This window comes from Simochromis diagramma, unplaced genomic scaffold (genome assembly GCF_900408965.1).
Source record: "Simochromis diagramma unplaced genomic scaffold, fSimDia1.1 OVJJ01000387.1, whole genome shotgun sequence".
Lineage (NCBI taxonomy): Eukaryota > Metazoa > Chordata > Actinopteri > Cichliformes > Cichlidae > Simochromis > Simochromis diagramma.
The window spans coordinates 1,187,834-1,204,165 of record NW_024387152.1 but is presented as its reverse complement, the minus strand read 5'-3'; the positions used below and the strand labels follow the sequence as shown (position 1 = coordinate 1,204,165).

At 40.6% G+C, this 16,332-nt stretch overlaps 2 protein-coding genes across 2 annotated transcripts; both read left to right on the top strand.

The window, feature by feature from the left end:
- The first annotated feature begins 1,404 nt into the window (after positions 1 to 1,404).
- Positions 1,405 to 11,084, top strand: csrp1a (cysteine and glycine-rich protein 1a). Its single transcript, XM_040048142.1, has 6 exons — positions 1,405 to 1,723; positions 4,094 to 4,203; positions 5,818 to 5,986; positions 6,068 to 6,197; positions 6,278 to 6,374; positions 10,107 to 11,084. The coding sequence occupies exons 2-6, from the start codon at positions 4,095 to 4,097 to the stop codon at positions 10,181 to 10,183; spliced, it is 582 nt and encodes a 193-aa protein (XP_039904076.1). The 5' UTR covers positions 1,405 to 1,723; position 4,094; the 3' UTR covers positions 10,184 to 11,084.
- Positions 11,085 to 11,196: 112 nt separating this feature from the next.
- phlda3 (pleckstrin homology-like domain, family A, member 3) lies at positions 11,197 to 14,813 on the top strand. Its single transcript, XM_040048145.1, has 2 exons — positions 11,197 to 13,096; positions 14,244 to 14,813. Exon 1 carries the CDS (start codon positions 12,665 to 12,667, stop codon positions 13,085 to 13,087), a length of 423 nt encoding a protein of 140 aa, XP_039904079.1. The 5' UTR covers positions 11,197 to 12,664; the 3' UTR covers positions 13,088 to 13,096; positions 14,244 to 14,813.
- The last annotated feature ends 1,519 nt before the right edge of the window (positions 14,814 to 16,332 follow it).

Here is a 16,332-nt window from a genome sequence, read left to right as displayed (position 1 = left end):
AGATCTACATCAGTTACTTCTAAACTCCAAGCGATGCTGTGACTGTCTTAAAGGGCAGCTTTTCACACCTGCAGCCATCAGAAATCCCTCTACACATATGAATAAGAAAAATACCATTAGGTTTGTCAGCCGTGGTACTCTAAAACACTTGGTTGTACTACTTAACTTTTATTAAATGAACTCAAACACTTTATTGCAACAATGACAACATCACAGGCACCATGCCACCCCGGGCACTGAAGGGTATCATATAAACAAGTCGATTAGTTTTGAAAAAGCCTTGAAAACTTTCTCCTTCTCTTCTTATTCCCAGAAAATGACAGCTCAAGTTACCCAGTAAATTTCCAAAAAGCATCTAACATTAAAATCAGGAATGCATCCTGCTGATATTACCCATCTTAACCACATGATGGCAGTAGCGTGAAGTCATGTTAAAGCTGGATGCTTCACATCTGTTTCTGTTGTTTCTCATCCATTAAGCATATCAGGGTGACCTTTTGCTGCTCGTGCCTAAAGGTCATTAAATGCTCTGGTAATAAAATAGAATCATTCTGAAATTACATCACGCTGAGAGCTGAACTCAAACTGATTAGCTATTAAAGGTTAACCTGTGAGCAGGTAGTAGAACAGAGTAAGAAGTCTACTGATTGTGAAGCTTGTTAAGATGAGATGTCACAAAAACAGGAAGACACAAATATTTTAGAAATCTGTCAAAAACGAAGCTAAAACGTACATTTTTATTTATGAGGCAAATGACAAAACGAATTCATGGTTTTATGCTCAAATCTGAGCATAAATCTGAGCCAGCTCTCTGCATTTCTCAGCAAAGTCAGAAATTTGACAAGCATAACATTCAACCAATAAAACTAAATCTTTTCTGTTCAGAAATGCACGTAAATAACTGTAACTTAACATCTCAATAATAATAATACTGTTAATTTAGGGCAGCTGTGGGGTAAACCTGACATTGGGTGCTGGTCTAATAAAAATGCTAAGCACCGTATTAAAACATTAACAATAATCGAATAAGCGAATTCTCTGTGCATTTATTTCGAAGGTCACTTTTACACATTCTTATTACAACTTAAAGAAATCTAGGAAAGCCCTGTGTTGTGTCTGCATTTCAAGAAAAAATACCCTCCCTGATCACAGTTTGGAACACTAATGTTTATGCATGATGAAAGTCTTTCAGCAATGTGAAGTTCACGTAGTTTAGTATCACGGTTCAGTGTTTGTTGGCGGCTGTCTGACAAATTGAAGGGCAGCCGTTGTGCAAGAGAGTTGCAAAACACGGAGTGCAATCAACAAGAAAATCTCTCGGCTGTGCGAGCCAGTACACAGCTTTTGAAGCCCGGCTCACTCCTGTTCAACCCCACCTCTCGCTCTCACTGCGTCTGCTCTCACTTGGAGAGTAAGCTCCCCTGATCCTCCACACAGACTAAGTTTACAGGCTGAAGCAGCAACAGCAGAAGCTCCTCCCTTTCGACACATCTGGAACAGTGTTAAAGCGGAGAGGAGCGCACCAACACTCTCCTTACGGATAGCAACACAGTAAAAGTTGTTCAAATCAGGTTTTTAAGAGGACTGACCTTTCTTGCATACTTAAAGTTAACTGTGGACAGCTGGTTTCCTGAACATACCACACAGCTCCATTTACGCTACTCTGACCTGTGAAAGATCTTCCTGCCCATCATCCCTCACTGACAGCTTCTACTTGCTGCAAGTAAGTAATGATTTTTTATTTTGAGTTCTTATGGATTCTGTTCGCTTCTGTCTAATTTCTTATTTTGTTGATGCATGATGGGAAAGACACTTGCAACACTTATGATACCACAATACCACAGGGTGCCTTTATGTTTCCGTTACAGCAAAGTGTTTCAGAGTGAGCAGCTAAACATTAACGCAAGAGAGGAATAGTAATGCATAATAAAGAAAATACAGCACAGCAAGTTCCTACTAACGTTCACCAACATTACAGAGATATCACATGCTGTCACATTAAATTTGTTAGTGGACTTCCTGATTTGTAGGAGTTTCCAGTCCTTACTGCTCCTTCCCTAAAGCATTCTCATATCTGCGTGTCCTTGCAGGTCTAAACATGCAAAGCCACCACAATCAGCATGAGCTCGAATTCATCCTGATGGAAATAATTTAGCAGATACACAGAATATTTATGTAACATATATGTAAGGAAAACTAATGTCTCCAGTAACCTTTTCATCCATCAAGTGAGAATTCTCCCACTTCTCTATGAATTTCCCCTCCTGTGGTCAAACTGACTGTCAAATCAGTCCCATTCCATCAGTGAACAAGCATCAACAACAGCACCACACAAAGTTAAGCAATTACTGATAGCCTTGATTATCCACGAGCATTTTCCTCACCTTCTCATCTACATACTCGGTCCTGAAGCTGGGAGCCGGGCTCATTGCTAACAACAAAAGCTTTTAACCACTGATGCTGATGCTGATTGTCACCCTTCCAAAATGACATGGAAGAGTGAGACATTTATTTGAGTTTTCAAGTCATAGTTTCCAAAGTCGGCAGCTGGAAAACTCTAAAATGTTTCCGTCACTGCTTGGTCCAAAAACATTCCCGGCATTTCTGCTTTAAGTGGGATTGAGGAATGTTCCAAGACTGTAAAACTACGCAAACTGCCATCCTTTATGAGAGGATACTGAAAATGCCAGCTAGTCTCCATCTTCCTCATATAAACATTTACGATGTAGACCTTTCACTTTCTTCTGAGCTATGCATCCAAAACTCTCATTCACCACTGCTTCCCTAAACTTTACAGTTTAGACTTCCGTGGCTGTGCCTGTGGTCTCTTTGTAAGTTGTAACTGTGACTTTTTCAATTTCTATACAAGACAATATGACTGAGCTTCAACTTAAAGCTGCAAAGCAAAGCCAAATATCAGTGATTATCAAGCAACACAGCCCTGTTTTTATAATTATTTTCACTGATAGTAGCACTTTTAAATTCTACATGAAAGATGTAGGGTGCAGAATAATTTAACACACAAGAAGCCATGTGACTGTACACGATATGTATAAATAACTCGTATAATTTATAAACTGGAATAAGAGTTTTCTAAAGGCTCAGCTACATCCAAGAAAACTGCATTAGTTCCCTTAACTGAAACTGCATTTAAAGTGACAAAAAAGGCAGCGTGCACCAGCAGCCTGACACGCCTGTATGATTCTGTATCATAGTGAAATGAGCTCATATTCACAGTAAGTAGAAGTACTAAGTTATTTTTAACATTTTCAAATAGAGTCAGAGGCCATGTGGTACCGCCTGTTATTTCTGAGTGAGTCATACTGTGTATTGTGCCCAGAAGTCTTAGGTAATCTAAGTTAGAAAAAACAAGCTAACCTTGATGGAGTTGTCAATTTTTTTGACATATTTTGAGCCGTATAAAACACAACTGCAGGTGTTAGGTGCTGTGTGGTGACGGGCTGAAGCTGTAGATGATAAATGTGAGACATGACCATGAAAAAGGGGGAGGAGGGTTTACACGGTCAGGAATGTGGAAGTAGATATGCAAGAATGGACAGGGAGGGTTGTGCTAATAGCACATTGGACAGAAACAGACTGGATGGCAGGGTTTTCACATGCCATCGACTTTAACATTCCTCAGAAAATCATGCTTACGCATAACTTCCACAATGACTGCTTCTATTTTTTTTTAAGAAAGAGACCTTTCGTTTTTGGCCCTTTTACAGAAAAGAACTCTTCTAGAATTTTCCACTGCAGTTCTGGCTTGATTGTCCGTTACAGAAACCACAAAGAACTGGCAGGAACATAATTACTAGCCTAGCCTTACAAAGCCAGATGTACAGGCAACCAAATAAGGCTGTTTAAATAGGTTTCCTAAAACAATAACTGTTTGCGTTTCCATGATGGTTCTATTTAACAGTCCACTGATTCATCTGTTTTTCTATTCAGGGCCCTTTCCACTCATTAATTAAAGCACCTTTAAGGCCCTTTTGGTGTATTTCCAGCTGTTTCTACCGTCTGTTTTACCAAAAGCTTCATTTCATATCAAAATATGTGTGTTTTTGTGTCTGTGTAACGTGGATTACTAAAGGATGCCTTTGGGAGGAGGAAACAAGTGTGGTCGCTGTTCAAAGACGGTTTACTTTGCAGAAGAGGTTCTCTGTGACGGGCGGAGCTTCCATAGATCCTGCTTCCTGTGCAGTGAGTTAACCGATTGCTGTTTCCTGTGATTGTGGAGCCCAGTGAACTTTTGGCACGTATTACAGGCACATGTAATATTAACCTAATGTGTATGAGCCGTCTGTATGTGCAGACAAAGAGAAAATGCTGTATAAGTCTGGCTGAGCTATATTTGAACTACATCTTGGTCTATTAATTTTTTTGTGTGTGTGTCTCCTAGAAACTGAGCCTTAAGCTGATCAGTTCCCCTTTCGCTCTAACTTCCTGTCAGAGTCTATTCAGATGAGCTGCAGAGAGAAAAAATATCAACACATTTCAGGATTAGCCAGTTTCATATAAAAGTCTTGTATCTTTATAAAATCCAGTTATTTACATTGATGACTAAGTGTTAGCACTACAAAACCTTTTTATCTTCCAAGGAGTCGCACTAGCAAAAAGTCTACTAACCTAGAGGAGTCCTGTGTCTTTATAAAATGTGATTAAAACAGTCTGCAACTAGGCCGATGAAAAACAACAAAAGGACACCGGTGTATTTCTGGCCTCTATCGACTTCCAGATTGGTTTCCTGCTTTTTGTAAACCTCTGGGACCATTCCTGTTATCGCTGTGTCACTCCCTGGAAGTCCACTTCAAAAACTAGGAAGAAATAGCAGCACATTTCAGGTTGTTTATGCTGAATGTTCTCCTTAATATGCATCAGGATGGTAGAACTACCAGCGATGAATTTAAGGTGGAGAACCCAGTAAACCCCGGGCGCCATCTTGGTTCAGGTTGCGCTTCTAGTGGTGCTCCTGTTTTTGGCTTTTTCTGGCTTGGACACTGATGGCTCTCACACTGAAGACCACTGTTTAGTGTCTATTTGAGCTTTCTTTTAGTTGTTCTTCTTCTTTTGGCTTTTCTCTTTAGGTGTTGCCATAGCCAATCATCTGCCTCCACCTCTCCCAAACTCTTGCAAACCCTATCCTAGCCAAAAGTACTATAGTTACTGGCCCTGCACTGATAGCAGTTGTTAACCCAGAAAATATAATTCTTGACAATCTGCATATTTCATCTGCCAACGACTTTATACCAAATACCCATCCTGACGCGTGCATCCCCATCTGTGCGAGCTTGGGACCAGAGCTAAGAGTACACTGACTTGTGGCTGGGTTTTTCTGCACCAGTTATGATCCCCAACATGTAGTTTAGGTCAGCTTGGGTCAACAAGTTGATGTTTGTTGAGCTGTCTGGTAAAACTGCAAATATGCATCTGCGAGTAATGGAAACAGGATTTCCTGGAAGTGATACAATCTAGCAGGATTGCTAAAATGCTCACAGCAATTCAAAAAGGAAACATCAGACAAAACATTTTGACCACTCCACATACAAGTATTCATCTCTTGTGTACTGTAAATCCTTCATAATGATAAATTAGATATCTTGAAGCTTGAAAGAAATGTGGGTTCATGGGGTTTGAAGGAGTTATTTGTGTTCTCGCATCACAATCAAACATTCCTGTGATGGAATTTAGATGAGAACATGTTCCTTCAAAGAAAATGTTCCTTATAAGGCAAACAGTTGGGAGCCTTTATAAACACATGAACGTACTCAACGAAAAGTAGTATGCAAAACAATAATAACGTGTCTCTTTGTACAGTGGTGTGTGGGAAGAATTTGGACAGCACAACTGTTGCTGTTCATATGGATGAAGTCTACTGCAAGGCATGCTATGGTAAGAAATATGGGCCAAAAGGCTATGGTTATGGCCAAGGAGCAGGAACCCTCAGCATGGACAAAGGAGAGTCCCTGGGAATTAAACATGAAGAGTGAGTAACACACAGGCAAGCATACTTTTTGATGCTTTTAAGGCTCCTTATCCACATTTTGTTGCCTTCTTTACCCATCAGACCCGGTCCCCATCGTCCTACCACCAACCCAAACCCCTCCAAGCTAGCTCAGAAGTTTGGAGGATCAGACAAATGCCCTCGCTGTGGCAAGTCTGTCTACGCTGCTGAGAAAGTGATGGGAGCTGGGAGTGTAAGCAAAACACAAGCATATATGAGCGCATGCAAGAAAAAACACAACTGCTTTAAAACGAGGCTTGTATATGTTTACAGGCATGGCATAAGTCTGGATGTTTTACGTGCGCCACTTGTGGGAAGAGCCTTGAATCAACCACACTAGCTGATAAGGAAGGGGAAATCTACTGCAAAGGTAAAACTCTCTCTTTCAAAGACTTCTATAGAACCAGACAACAGCACTTACTGCCACCTGCTGGCCTTTAAAAAGAATGCAGGTGTAACATACCTCCACATTGGGTCCGAACTTCAAACATTTCCCATGGGTCAATGACTGTCACAATTAAGATACGTTTCCATGGGCGCAAAGCTAGGAAAGCTAACCCATTCAGGCCCAGGAAGGATCTGAAACAGATAATATAGGTGACAGGAACACTAAATATATATAACTTGGGCTGAAAGGAAAAAAAGTCTTTATAAATGAGGCTTGTGGTTAAAAACGAACTCCTTTTTTTGTAAGAATGGCCAAATGAGTTGTAATAAACCCTAGAATCCAACAGAGGGTGCAGTTACTCAGAAAAATAGAAGTTTTATGATTTCAGTTGAACTCTAAACCTGGGATTCAAAGTTCATGCCTGCAGCAAGTTAAACAATGACTCCGAAAGGTTCTCTTCATCAAAATCTGTAAGCCTATTATAAATTAATTACACAAACTATGCACTGTATAGCTATCAAGTTATGTGCTAAATGAAAAAATAACTTTATCTATTACTTTCTGACTCATTTCAATAAATACTATCAAACACTCACCAGCCACTTTATTAGGTACACGTTGCTAGTAATGGCTTGAACCAATTTTGCCTTGAAAACTGCCTGAATTCTTCACATCACCGATTAGACGAGGTGCTGGAAAGAGATTTTGAAGGAACCTTTTAAAAACAAGCGCGTTCATGCTCACAGGTGTACACACGGGTGCTCACACACACAAACTACACCCTTTTTGGCTCCCACCTCAAAGCACACTGTGCGCTGTCGATATTACGCGCTGCACAATAATGTTTAATATTTAGTATTTACTGTTATATTCACATAGATCATCGTGATGTTGTTTATTGTATTGCTCTCGTTTTCTTCTGCTTGTTTTCTTTTCTTTCTCAACAGGTGATTGATATATGTATTTATTTTGTCTGCTTATTTAGTTGGTTTTAGTTTTTTTTGCCCTTTATCCCCGTCCCTCTTCTCCGCTGTTTTTTCCCCCTCTTTCTTTCTCCCTTTTCTTTTCCTCATTCAAGTCTGTCCCGTATCTAGCAAGTGAAAATAAAAAATAAATAAAATAAACAATAAAAGGTGAATCAAATGGACCATTACGGCAAGGCTGGGATGGTCCATTTGATAAAGTAAATCCGTTGGGCATCTTTCCTCGCCTTTAGACAATAATTCTGATGACAAAAGAGCCAAACGGGACAGGCAAAAAAAAAAAGGAAAGATTTTGGTCCACGCTGACATCGCAGCATCACGCAGTCACTGCAGATTTGTCCGCTGCACATCCATGACACAGATCTCCTGTTTTACCGCATCCCAAAAGTGCTCTATTTTTGTAGGGTCTTTAACTTATAGTAAGAAGGGCCTTGAGGTAACTGTTTTTGTGATAACGTGCTACATAAACAAAACTGAACTTAATTATTAGATTGGGATGTGGTGAATGTAAAGACCCTTTGGGTGAATTCACTGTCATGTCCAGGAAACCACTTTGAGATGATCTGGTGAATTACTCTGCTGAAAGAAGCCATCTGAAGACAAGCAGTAGCACTTGGGTAGGCTGTTTGTGTTTAATCAGTGCTCAAGCTGTACTAATGGGCCCAAAGTGTTTCAAGAAACTACCTCTTACACAACTACACCATCAGCAGTCTAAACTGTTGATAACAGGCAGGATGTACACCAAATTCTGACCCTGCCATCCAAACGTTGTAGCAGAAATTAAGAATAGACAACATGTTTTCAATTTTCTATCATCCAATTCTGAATGTTTGCACATAGTAGCCTCAGTGTCACAGTCTCGCTGAGGCAGACTGTATGTGTTGTGAAGAGTGGACCCAAAATGCAGACATGAACGAACTTGGAACAAAACTTGAATATTAACAAAAGGCGAGCCGTTTAATAAGGCTGATAAAAAGACACAACGATGGGCAAAGACAAACTAAACATTAACCTAAACGGGTGAACTAAAATACAACATGAAAAACCCTGATAGTAACAGACCTGTAAACACGGTGAAACAACAGATGACCCGACAAAGACTGAGTGAGAAAACACAGACTAAATACACACAGGAGGCTAATGAGGGAAGTGGGAACACAGGGGGAAACAGCTGACACACAGGAACATAACAACATCACAGGGGAAACATAAAGCTGAATACACTGAACACAGGAACACGGGACCTCTTCAAAATAAAACAGGAAACACAATGAAATGCAGACGTGACAACGTGAACTTGACAACAAAGGACATGAAACATATAAAGGACAAGAGAGACTTAACACAGGGGTTGAAAACACAAGGGGAAACTAATAAACAAGTGAACTTAGAAAACCCAATGAACTTAAACATGAATCATAAACATCAAAATAAACTAAAACTCAAAACGTTGGGTCAAAAAGACCCAGGATCGCGACACTCAGTGCCGTTATTAGCTGACAGAGGAGACAGAGGTCAGTCAGAGAAAGATGTCCTTGGTTGTAACAAGTAGTTATTTGAGTTATTATTGCCTGGCTATCCGCTTGAAACAGTCTGGCCGTTCTCCTCTGACGTCTGGCATCAAGAAGGCATTTTCTTCCAGATACATGCCACCCACTAGATATTTTCTCTTTTTCAGAGCATCCTCTGTAAACCCTGGAGATCGCTGTGTGAAAATCCCAGTAGATCAGCAGTTTCTGAAATTCCCCATAGTAATTCAACAGGTCATCTTGATCACATCTGCATGCTTAAATGCACAGACTTGCTGCCATGTGATTGGCTTATTAGACATTTGCATTAACGACCAGTTAAACATGTGTACCTAATAAAGTGGCCGGCAAGTGTATAATCCAACAGTGTTGTTAACACAACATCACAGGCTCATATTCGTTTTTTTTATTTTGTCACAATACCTTGTAGGTGTGTACTGTAAATTGAACCCACTGGTGATGAATAGCGGAGCTTATCAATGCTCCCAGCATCCAACACCTTTCAGCTCAATATTCTGTTATACGGGCACATTAACCCCTTTATTGTGTCTGGGTCAACCCAGCCCCATGTCTTAGGCACATACAGAGAAACACGTTTTTCAGGTACTCAGTATGGGCTATGTAGCTGAGGAATATGAGACCCAGCAAACAAAGTTCAGAATTAAAACTCCTGAATTAAAGTGTTTACTCATTCCTGCAATCTAACAGCCGCAAAGGTGTAAATCTAACGCTGGTATCATGTTTCAGAGCCGAAACACGCCACAGAATCTGCACTTGAGCGGTAACACTGAGCATTTAGAGGCGCACAAATGAAATAGTCTGTATATAAAAGAACCAGCATGGGAGCTGTGGTGCAATATATTCTTTAGTTTGCTCATATGTAAAATGTATTTGTTAAGGCCGTTGCTAAGTGGTGCACACCAGCTTGAGCTAATGCTAACTCAATCTGTGAGTCTGTAGATCCAGAAGACAGCATGGCCTAAAAAACACATTTGAGGGGGAAGTCAAAAATCCTTCTACCAACAATCCTGAAGAAACTTTGGTCCCTGTGAGGAATTCAATCGAGGAATATCATGTTTGCCAGATGGAAATCAAACACTCAAATCAAAGCTGATCCAAGCAGGCCACAGTGAGCTTTGTCTAATATATATGGGAGGATGGCAAAGTGTGGAGTCTCATGGCATTACCTTTGTTCTCAACAGCTTGTTACGGCAAAAACTTTGGTCCCAAAGGATTTGGCTATGGACTGGGAGCCGGGGCGCTGGCGCACACTCAGTAGGAACCGCGTATCTTCAGCAGCACAGCTCCAGATTACTGCACTGCCTGGCTCTTCCTGCAGGGGGCAGACGACCTATATCCACAGACGCGCTTGATAGAAAGCTGCTTTTATAAACTGTACAGTCGAAAGGATGACACCTTCATAATCCCATAGAAACAGGTGAATACGATTGCAGTGCTGCCACATATGCACATTTAGTGAACATGAATATCTATGTAAAACTGCATGGGTGATTTGCACTCAAAAATATCGTCCTCTCATTAAGAATTATTTTTTCTCTCAACACTTGCAACCCCTGGTGTTGTGATAAAAAATGATCGCCTGCTAAAAACGATTTCCGGTATTTGGCCCGAAATTATTGTTCGTACTTAAATGGTTGTAAATCACTTGTTGGTCTATGAAACGTGTGTCAAACATCTCTCTTGGTTGATATCGAGCCACTTGAAGTCAGAAGATATATTTCTGTCATGAGGTAGAAGCTGCAATCAGAGACTTTTATACATCCTTTAATAACGAATGTAAAACTGTCACTGCAGCAGAGGTTGCACCAAATAACACAACAGTTATACAAAGATGTTTTAGGTGGATTGATTATATTATAGAATATAGAGTGTGTACAATAATGTCAAAAAGAAACCTGCTAAACAGATGACTTTTTTATTTTATATATAACACCTTCGTAAATGGTGCTGACTGCAGATTATTTATCAATACAAACAGAGATATTAAAAAAAAACAGCACACAAACACACACAAAAAGACATACAATCAACGGAAATCACTTTTTGTCAGACGATCACCTTTTAACATCACAAGATAACCTATACAGCCATCTAAAATTTCACAATTGCGGTATGCTTTCTGAATAGCATGATGATAAATAAACTACAGAGAGAATGTATTTGGTGTCATTGTTTTTATTGGCACAAAGTGAAGTGAAACTGCCTCCTCGGCCTCCTTGTCTCGGTTTGTGTCTGAGGCGAGTATCATAGGTGGTGGTTTCTGTTTTGGTTTTAAGAAACGACGCGTGCAGGATACATCGTATCCATTCCTCTCACACCACGCGACACACTGGGACAGGTAAGCCCAGTATCTTGTAAAATTAGGGGAATCACAGATACACTCCACCCACAAAGCTTATCTATCACGTAAGAATGTCAGAAAGAATTTACCAACAAATTCCATCACTGATGTTTCCCACAGAAGTTCGACAGAGAAGTGAAAGCGGAGCTCTAAAGTTATGAAAATATAATCTGTTAATCAAATGAAATATACATTTTTATTTCACTAGTTGTAAATATTTCATCCCTAATGTGAAATCTGTAGATGAGGCAAATTGGACATCTTTGCGTGTAGCCCTACCTTGTAACGACATTGTTTCCAGAAGGTGATGATCACTAACCGGCTGATTAGTCATTCAGCAGTTTGAACTCTTTATCCAACTTTATCCGCCATGCCACCCACTCACATTCCAGCTCTCAGAGAGGCGAGATTACATAGTTTCTAATAAGGAGTTTCAAGGCTTCTAAATGAGCGCTTATTGCACTTTAAGCATATTAGCATTTTAGTTTACTCATTTATACAGAAAGGTGTGTTAGCAGGTTTTTCTACAGGTGCACTGCGACCTCAAAGGGAGATGGTCAGGCCTGAACCCATGTACTCTGTATTTTTGTTTACCTTTGTTGTGGAATTCAATTTTTAATAAATGTTGCTCTTTCCTCCACAGCTTTCACGTTGATAACGAGTTACTTTGAAGATGAATAGCATAAACAGAAGAAAAAATGGTAACCAATAATCAAGTTAGGCCCGTAATTACCACTGGCAGCATTAAACATGAACATACTGGTGTACTCGTAATTATAATCCATTATTCTGATATTGGCCATTCTGCACTACTTTTGTTTATTTAATACTTTTTTCTTTTTACTTGAGTGAGCTAACTCGTAAAGACTAAGAAGTATATTTACCCTGGTGTTGCTATGTTAAAGTTCTGAGCACTCTCTCCACCACTGCAACACATAAAAAGGCTGCTATGCAGAGTGCTGTAAAACACAACTGTCAGCGTGCACTAACTGACTCTCTGTGCATGTCTTTATTTCGCGCGCACTGCACGCTGACGCACACACTCAAGATGGGAATTTCATAAACAGCCCGGATCTTCTCCTGCCGTCACTGAGAAGGAGGCGGGTGCTAGTTGAAAGGGGGAGAAGGTCCAGACAGGAGCCGGGCATGTTCAAACATATCCAGGCAGAGCAGCCTACCAACCCGCACGGTGTCCTGTCATTGCGCACAGACGGAACTTATTCACAAACCTTGTTGTAATAGACAAATGTGTTTAACATCATCTTTACTGTAGCGAATCTGTTTCCCCGAGGGACGTTGATACGGCAAGACACGCGATGCGTATTTAATAGATTCAGTATCTATCAGAGGATTAAGTTGTCTAGTGTCTGGTACTGAAGAGGTTCCTTCAGCGTGGAAATGTCGTTCGCGGCCAAGGCGATGAGAGACGGACTGCTAGAGAAGCGCAGCAGCGGACTTCTCCAGCTGTGGAAGAAGAAGCGCTGCGTCCTCACTGAGGACGGGCTGCGCCTGCACAACTGCAAAGGAGGCGGCGGTGATGCTCCGGGTTTGGCGTCGAGCTCCAAAGTCAAGGAGCTTCACTTTGAGCGCATGGTCACGGTGGACTGCGTGGAGTATAAGCGAGGGCTGGTGTACTTCACTGTGGTCATGGTTACGGGCAAGGAAATTGACTTTCGGTGTCCGCAGGACGGCACAGCGTGGAACGCAGAGATTGCTCTGGCTTTGGTGCGCTATAAGAACCTACAAGCCGTGCAGACCGGGAGGAACCGGCACCTGTCTACGGGACACCTGGGCAGCACTGGGGAGGACGAGGAGCTCTGATTTTCGAAGGTATCCTAAGTTGTTGTCTGGTTGGACTGAAATAGCTAGAAGTCAAAGTGTGACTTATTGGCGTGGGAAAGCTTTTATTTCATTTATGTAGAAATCATTTTATCTGGGCTCTGGAGAGAGTGGCACCACACCCTCTCATTGCTCAAATATCCTCAAGTTCACTCCCAGTAACTGAGACTGGCAGTGAATCCCAAGCAAATACCTCAGCTAAACAAACACAATAATAATAATAATAATAATAATAATTATTATTATTATTATTATTATTATTATTATTATTATTATCATTATTATCATTTTTATTATTGGTTTTTCAAGCAATTGGCAGCTAAAGGCACAGATGTTTGCCGGCAGTAAAACACCTGACTTAACATGTTATTTCCTTTTTGTGCTAATCACCAAACAAGTTGTTGCAATAACTGGATGGAAAGGAATGAAAAGACCGAGACTCTTGGGAATGAGGTGACACAGAGCTGAGAAGCACTCACGTTAAGCTCGTGCTGAAGGTTATTTACAAGAACCACTTCAGTGTTTAGATGTTCCACCGAGTTAGAGTCCTCTCCGAGTTTTTCTTACTATGGTCATCTGCCTGTACTACACCTCAGTAGACACAAACCAGCTTCACTTGAGGACATAATTAAGATGCAACGTGAGCCTTCAAAATAACATCTGCCTGCCCCTCCCTCACCAAGCAGTCGAGTATTTTTAAACACACGCACAAACACACACACTGACTTTCCTTATGGGTTTAGTTGACATGAAGCAGTGGGACATTAAGGGTGTTAATCTGTCGTTGTGACTTTTGAGATCAAGGGTACAGTCGTCACCATCTAATGGAAACAGAGTTATTTAATGAAACCGGTCATCTCAAATGAACTCGTGACCCAAATGTGTGAGTCTGAACTATGAGCTCACAGTTTAGGAATCTGCAGCGATGGTTCTTTAAGAGAGCTGCTCTAGTCAAGTGCCTAAATTAACTTAGGAGCCGTGGTAACAGTGCAATTTAACTCATTACAAATGCACTTTTGAGCGACCCTGCTGCTGAACATAGACGTTAATAACCATATCTGTGTGTGTTTTAAATTATTTTTTTCTTTTTTCAATGGTAAAAACTAAAATAAATAAAAATCTTTTTCTCTTCCTTCAGCCTTCCTACTTCCTTGGAGGGAATCAATAAGAAGGGGAAAGTAGTACAACTCACCAGATCCAGAGGATGCACAAAAAGGTCATCAGTGACCATGGAACAAACGACTGAGAACAAGTGTCACAGAAACCCATCTTGTCTTCCCTCATTCACTTGCAGTCATTCAAAGTATAGGAAGCTGATAAACTGTGGATAAAGACTTTGTTTCTGTCCTGATCTCATTGCTTAAGGACAATTTGGAGACTCCTGCATAAAAAAGCTGTTTTCTGGGAACAGTTTACCCTTTGTGCCTTGATGTTTCAGTAGCATCTTCATTTTTGAACATCATTTTGCGACAGTTTTTGACGCTGCTGAAACAGGAGTCGATTTGTTCTGCAGGCTTGTTTTTGAAGGATTGGTATGACTTACTTTGAAAACTTTAACTTACAGAACGAGCAGATCTTTGAGGTTTTCTAAAGATGGAATTGAAGTATTTTGTTTCTGATATATTGCACTCTGTATACTACATATTTGCTTAAACCATGTACAGTATTAGAACTGTAAAATAATAATAATAAATTTTTGTAATCCAGATTTTTCTGACACATATTGGTCTTCTATTTTTAAATGGTGTTTCACTTCATTTCACTGTTCACTAAAGTCTTTTAGCACTGAACTGTCAGCCGCAGTTTATTTTAGATTCAGACCATTAATTGCTAAGCTCATCTGTTTCCGGTTGTGCGTTAACCTTGCTGTTATAGCCTCTGGAAAACACACACACACACACACACACACACACACACACACACACACACACACACACACACACACACACACACACACACACACACACACACACAGTGGCATGGTTTTCCTGCTATTGCGTGTGTGCTGAAGTCAGGGCACCTTTTGTTCTGAGCGGTTTGGAGGACTAATGAGAAGCACAGTGAGCCTGAGGCATGTGCACACAAACATCCACCCACACAGATTCACCTACAGGAACGTGTGTGCACACCCAGCATGAAGTTCATCCGGACCTAAGCATCAGCAGATTCTTGCCAAGGAGACATAGAATTTATTGTTCATTTAATCATCTTGTGCATGTTTTTGTGTTTATATCAAGAATATAGCAGTCTGTGTGTGATATGTTTAGCTGTGTGGCTCGGTGCACTTTTAGAATAAAGGGCTAGTTGTATAGCAACTTCTCGTGTTCCTGTGGAAAACCCCCATTGCCACACCGCATGAGTCAGCAAAGGACAAGGAGTGCTGCAAGAAGTAGAGATGGATCATTGTATTAAGCAGTATGTTTGCGTGTGTGGATTTGTATGGAGAGCAGGTTTCACAGAGAATATATGTGAAGTAGAGCTGTGGAGAGGTTACACCTTTAAAGGTACAGTGTGTAAAATCTCACCACTAGAGGTCAGCAGATTGCAGTCAACAGAATTTAGTGGCTGTTCGTCTGTAGTGAGCGTAATCCAGGGGTGTCAAACAATGAGGGCCCAGCAAGAACTCTAATCTAATCTAATCTAATCTAATCTCCCCACAGTCATTAATACTACACCAAAGTAACTAGGTGTATGTGTCCCCTGATGTAAAATGAGTTTGATAGCCCTGTTTAGGCTTTTAGTCTACTGTTTACCTCAACTGCCAATATACCTGTGTCCACCTCTGTTTACTCTGGAGGAGGCTGTGAAATTTAAAGTGTAAAGCTGATGAGTCAGTGAAGCTAACTTCTGTCTGATGAAGGCACTGAGGAGAGTTTTAAAGGATATTCTGGACATTTTTGTCAGTAAGCACTGCTGCATTGCAGGTGTTAGCTGCTTGTAGCTGCTTATATGATGTGAGAATGTAACTAAACTGTTTATCAGAGGGAAACTTTGTTTTTTAGGACACTTGAGACTAACATTAGCTTGCATAAAGGTAGTTTTTGACCAGCTGTTATTGTTTTTTTTAGCTAGCTAGTTGTCAGCTAGCTGGTAAGATTACATTTATAACCCTCTGACAATAAGTAATTGGGACAATATCTAGAATAAATAAGTATTTAAAAAAGTGCTGTTTTGGGGGGGTAGACTAGAATGTGATGGGACAGTTATGAAAGTGACAAGATAACAGC

Excerpts from the sequence above, each read along its gene's own strand:
- phlda3 (XM_040048145.1), top strand. The coding sequence starts at position 12,665 with ATGTCGTTCGCGGCCAAGGCGATGAGAGACGGACTGCTAGAGAAGCGC.
- csrp1a (XM_040048142.1), top strand. The coding sequence starts at position 4,095 with ATGCCTTTGGGAGGAGGAAACAAGTGTGGTCGCTGTTCAAAGACGGTT. Across the intron at positions 5,987-6,067 it reads CTGGGAATTAAACATGAAGA|ACCCGGTCCCCATCGTCCTA; the intron begins GTGAGTAACACA and ends TTTACCCATCAG. Across the intron at positions 6,375-10,106 it reads AGGGGAAATCTACTGCAAAG|CTTGTTACGGCAAAAACTTT; the intron begins GTAAAACTCTCT and ends TGTTCTCAACAG.